Below are 5,323 nucleotides of genomic sequence, written 5' to 3'. Positions count from 1 at the left end.
TCCATTTCTACCATCCAACGGTACCAAACTAATCTTAAAAAAACAGGAGGGAACCAATGTATACCGTCCGATCTCACTCCCTATCCCTCACTCTCTTCAAATAACCATAAATCCTCTCTCTCCAGGGCTGTCCTTTCTCCTCACTCTCTGTTTCTCTCTCTCTCCCGTTCAAGTGTTCTCCATTCTCTAAAAATCTCCAGGTAATCCTCTCTCTCTAGATCTCCAGTTTTTTTTGTTCACATTGCCTTTACTTCTCGTTCATTAGATTTATCAATTTTATTTAATTCTTGCTTTATTTAGTGATTTTAGTGATTTTTTTTTTCGATTTTTCTGGTGAAATTTTTTAGATCTTGCATGCTCTTAGTCGATTAGATCTCTGGATCTTTAAAATTTTGTTTATTTATTTATTTATTTTTTACTATTTTTCACTGCAACACTGCCTTCTTATCTATGGATAGCGATTTTATTGATTTTTCTCAATGTTTTTTCAGTTATTTTAGCTTATTATGGTTACAGAAGTGAGATTATAGTAACAATTTTATGTAGTTTTTGAAATCAATTCAGTTATAGTGATATTTTTTTAGATTCGAAGATTTTTTTTATTAATTTTGCTTTTACGTAGTAATTATTTTAGATCTTACCTATTTAATTGCTATTTTCACTTCTTCATAGTGAGCATATAGTAATTCATGCGTTTTTTTTCTTATACGAAAATTTATGAGTGATAGATCTGTTAGATTTTATTTTATCTACTTTACCGTCATTGGAATTATAAGATTTGTTAGCTGTGAAATTGTGTGGTGCTGATTGATAATGGTTTTGATTTTTGCAGAAGCGACAATGAGAGAGATCCTTCACGTGCAAGGTGGTCAGTGCGGTAACCAGATTGGTTCCAAGTTCTGGGAAGTTGTGTGTGATGAGCATGGAATAGACCCGACTGGAAGGTATGTTGGTTCATCAGATCTGCAGTTGGAGCGTGTGAACGTGTACTACAATGAGGCTTCTTGTGGGAGGTTTGTTCCACGTGCTGTGCTTATGGACTTGGAACCTGGTACTATGGACAGTGTTCGTACTGGTCCGTATGGGCAGATTTTCAGGCCGGATAACTTTGTGTTTGGACAATCTGGTGCTGGAAACAACTGGGCTAAGGGGCATTACACTGAGGGAGCAGAGCTTATTGATTCTGTTCTTGATGTTGTAAGGAAGGAGGCAGAGAACTGTGACTGTCTTCAAGGTTTGGTGCTCTCCTGTTTTTTTAAGTTGAAATTTTTGTGGAAAGGATGTGCTGATCTGTCGTTATTTTTGCAGGTTTCCAAGTGTGCCACTCATTGGGTGGTGGAACTGGTTCGGGAATGGGCACCTTGCTCATCTCAAAAATACGGGAGGAGTACCCTGACAGGATGATGTTGACCTTCTCTGTTTTTCCCTCCCCAAAGGTTTCAGATACTGTGGTTGAGCCATACAATGCCACCCTGTCTGTGCATCAACTTGTTGAGAATGCTGATGAGTGCATGGTTCTGGATAACGAGGCTTTGTATGATATCTGCTTCAGGACTCTTAAATTGACTACTCCAAGCTGTAAGTGAAACTGAAATGACTGTAAGTTGCATCTGTCAATCACTTTAAATTTTGTCTGAATCTAGTTTATCATGTCAGCAGTTCATCTAGTTGGATTGTTTTTTTCTATGTATTTTAAGTATTGTTCATGTAATTGTGGATTTGTATGATTTGACACGTTCCTTAATGACTCATTTTGTTCTACTGATCACGCTTTAGTTAATTTTGTTGCTGGTTTTTGTGTAATGTATAATTGGTGCTCTTTACATTTGGTTTATGGAGATAGGTTAACATTATGGAAAATTATGGAGTTCTGTGATTTTAGTGGAAAATGATACCCACTGGTTCCATAACTTTGAATATTTGGTTGTCGTGACTACTAGTTTTAGGTTCCCTTCTCAGTAAGCATGGGATTGAACAAACTTTTGCGCAGTTATATAGTTCCTTGTCATATGCTTATTGCTGAGGAATCGACATTGCTTTATATCTGGCAGAGGTTGTCACTCTATCCTTTTTCTTGAGAGACATTGTCAGTAATTAGGGTAGAGCATTAACCAATCACAGTTTTGAGCTGCAGTTGATTAGGCAGATAGGATGTTTGCAATTGTCGCTCATAGAAAAATATAAGAACACATGAGTAGAATCTGAATCACAGTTTTGTGCTGTGATTTGTTAGGCATATATGATGTTGGCAATCTTTAACATGCTCATAGAAAAATATAAGAACACAGAGTTGAATCTGAATTTCTCACTATGGATTTTCTTATATCCATTATTTGTGTTTACCTTGTACTGTTGCTGTTGTAATTGTTATTTTTTGGTTTCTCGGTTGTGTTAGCTCATTTGGATCATTATTCTCTTACAGTTGGTGATCTTAACCACTTGATTTCTGCAACCATGAGTGGTGTCACTTGCTGCCTGAGGTTCCCTGGTCAGCTCAACTCGGACCTCCGAAAGCTTGCTGTGAATCTCATTCCCTTTCCTCGTCTCCACTTCTTCATGGTTGGTTTTGCTCCTTTGACCTCTCGTGGGTCCCAGCAATACCGTGCCCTCACTGTTCCAGAACTGACCCAGCAAATGTGGGATTCCAAGAATATGATGTGCGCTGCTGACCCAAGGCATGGTCGCTATCTCACTGCCTCTGCTATGTTCCGTGGCAAGATGAGCACCAAGGAAGTGGATGAGCAGATGATCAATGTCCAAAACAAGAACTCGTCATACTTTGTTGAGTGGATTCCAAACAATGTGAAATCCAGTGTCTGTGACATCCCACCAAGGGGACTCGCCATGGCATCCACCTTCATTGGAAATTCCACCTCCATCCAGGAAATGTTCAGGAGAGTCAGCGAGCAATTCACTGCTATGTTCAGGAGAAAAGCTTTCTTGCATTGGTACACTGGTGAAGGTATGGATGAGATGGAGTTCACAGAAGCTGAGAGCAACATGAATGATCTCGTGTCCGAGTACCAGCAGTACCAGGATGCCACCGCCGATGAGGAGGGTGAGTACGAAGACGAGGAGGAAGAGGAGGGTCAGTATGCGGAGCAGATGTGAAGGGGTGTCACAACCAAGCATGAACAGTAATATCCGATTCGTATCGATGCTTCACTATGGTATATGAAGCTCGCTTAAGTTAGCTCCATGTATGTTATTGAAGAGTATAAAATCTACTGCATTCTAGTTTGTATTGCGGGTAAATGAACTTCACTAGGAGATTAAGAAAAGTTCCTATTTTCTCTCTTCTAGTTAAAAAGTTCGAATATTGTTGATGAAGGGGGAAAGCATGCTAGTAGTTAAAATCTGTCCTGTTCTGGCTTTGTTTTCATTTTGTTGTAATATCCAGTAATCATTGTTGCTTGCATGTTTCAGTTATTTTTCCATTTCACCATCTTCGCTTGTTCTATTGGCCCTCCTGATTTTGCTAATTAACATCCATCCAATATGTGGATGGGTTCTTAGTGATTTTAAGATGGTTCAAATTTAGTTTTATAAAAAAAACAAATAAAATATCTACCATTTTAATAAAAATGGTAGAGAATTCAATATAATCCATGGGATGATTTATTGCCTTAGATTCCAGAATTGTTGTATTCTAGATTATTTTAAAGTTTATGATGATGATAAATCAAATGATTTTGGACTGGCCTTTTCTTCTTTACGCGTTTGGGCATCTTTTGCTTGCAACCCTAATCTCAAGTTCTCAGCTACAGGGTTTTCCTTGAGCGTGCAGCAAGTGCTGGGGGAGGACCTTCGCTGGACACTAAAAGGCTAATCACAAGTTGAAATATAACCAAAGATGAATCACGTGAAGCAGATAGAATGAGGGGTCTATTTTTCTTTTATTGAAAAAAAGAATAAAAAGGGCTTTGCTTGCAAGCCACTTTTCTATGCCCTGAAGTCTAAAGCTAATCAATTTGGACTCTTCTGCAGTTCCAGATCTATGCGATATCTAGTGCATTATAATTTATTTATTTTTGTTTATTTAATTTCTTCAAGGCTGCTTTGATGCATGAACTTGAGCAACCACCTTGCTTTGATGGGATTTGCTTCAGCTAGCATACATCATGCTAGCCCCCTCGATTTGGTAGTGGCTTAGGCCCACCCTGTGAAGATAAGTCAACACTTTAGATTTGGTTGCCACGCCATTCACGATTCTTGCTTCAAAATCTGTTCTTCGGAAGGAAAGAAGGTGGAGAGGAATTATTGAAGAATCCTGACTTCCAGAAAACCTCGCCGAGCTAATCCAATTTCCTGCTCAGTACTCTCAACTCAGGTGGGTTCAGCCCAAGTATCAAAAGTGATGAACCGATTATCAGCAAACTCAGGTTCTGGCTAACGGGTTAACCAGAAAAACTCTGGACTCAAAGCTTGACTTCATTTAGAAATTGAAGTGAATCAAACAAGATATAAACTCAACCAAACCTGCTCTATCTAGTTAAGTATTGACCGAATCAAACTTGATTTAAATCCAATTGAGTCATTGTCTTGTGAAAAAACAATTGCTATTGTTTTAATAAAAATCATTCATTCAATAAATCATTGACCCAAAAACCTAACAACCTTTTGCGTGCTTTTGTTCCCAAATGAACAGTATACTCATCTTTGTAAGTTAGGCTGGCTGAAATTACAATTTCGGAATTGAATCCAAGACAATCTACACCGAAAAAAATATTTATTAATACATTTAAACAAGGTGTTTATTAATGTAGAATTCTTATTAAAGCTCGCCGAATCATTAGGTTCATTGGATGACATGTTGACTTAAAACCTAGGGTTTAAATTAAACTGGATTGGGGTTAAACTAATAAAATTCAATCAACCCAACAATAAATTAATTCATGATCTGATTGAAAACCAACTTGATTTTTTAAATTTTTTTTAGAAAAACATTATTTTGACTTGACCCCGCTCAACCCATCAGCACAGCTGGGCAAAATTTAATAACTTCGGTACACTTTCCTTTCAGTTTTTTGTTAGTAACAATTAGCTGGAAAAGCACAAAAATATGGTTTCTTGTCAATGGAGTCTTGATTTCACATCCAGCGTGATGATGGAAAACGAAGGCTTACAAAAGGGACCTTTTTATTTCCATTAGATAGAACTCTGAATTAATTTGGACTTGCCAAGAAACTTAATAATTAATATCCCATCATTTTCTTTCTTTATTTTATTTATTAATAAGCACTGATTCGAGTCCTTTAATAAAACACCCCCGAAATTTAGTACCAAGAGTTTTCTGATTTATGGCCATGTTTTATGTAATCGT

At 37.5% G+C, this 5,323-nt stretch overlaps 1 protein-coding gene across 1 annotated transcript; it reads left to right on the top strand.

Moving 5' to 3' along the window:
* The first annotated feature begins 54 nt into the window (after positions 1–54).
* LOC133677649 (tubulin beta-5 chain-like) lies at positions 55–3,418 on the top strand. The gene is made up of 4 exons (XM_062099767.1): positions 55–200; positions 833–1,234; positions 1,309–1,578; positions 2,423–3,418. Exons 2-4 carry the CDS (start codon positions 841–843, stop codon positions 3,109–3,111), a joined length of 1,353 nt encoding a protein of 450 aa, XP_061955751.1. The 5' UTR covers positions 55–200; positions 833–840; the 3' UTR covers positions 3,112–3,418.
* The last annotated feature ends 1,905 nt before the right edge of the window (positions 3,419–5,323 follow it).

The sequence above is a fragment of the Populus nigra genome, chromosome 17 (genome assembly GCF_951802175.1).
Source record: "Populus nigra chromosome 17, ddPopNigr1.1, whole genome shotgun sequence".
Classification (NCBI taxonomy): Eukaryota; Viridiplantae; Streptophyta; class Magnoliopsida; order Malpighiales; family Salicaceae; genus Populus; species Populus nigra.
This window is presented reverse-complemented; position numbering and strand designations above follow the sequence as displayed.

What these genes read in the sequence shown, in the direction of transcription:
- LOC133677649 (XM_062099767.1), top strand. Translation starts at nt 841, where the DNA reads ATGAGAGAGATCCTTCACGTGCAAGGTGGTCAGTGCGGTAACCAGATT. An exon ending in GAACTGTGACTGTCTTCAAG is followed by an intron (nt 1,235 to 1,308) that starts GTTTGGTGCTCT and finishes TTATTTTTGCAG; the next exon opens with GTTTCCAAGTGTGCCACTCA. An exon ending in TAAATTGACTACTCCAAGCT is followed by an intron (nt 1,579 to 2,422) that starts GTAAGTGAAACT and finishes ATTCTCTTACAG; the next exon opens with TTGGTGATCTTAACCACTTG.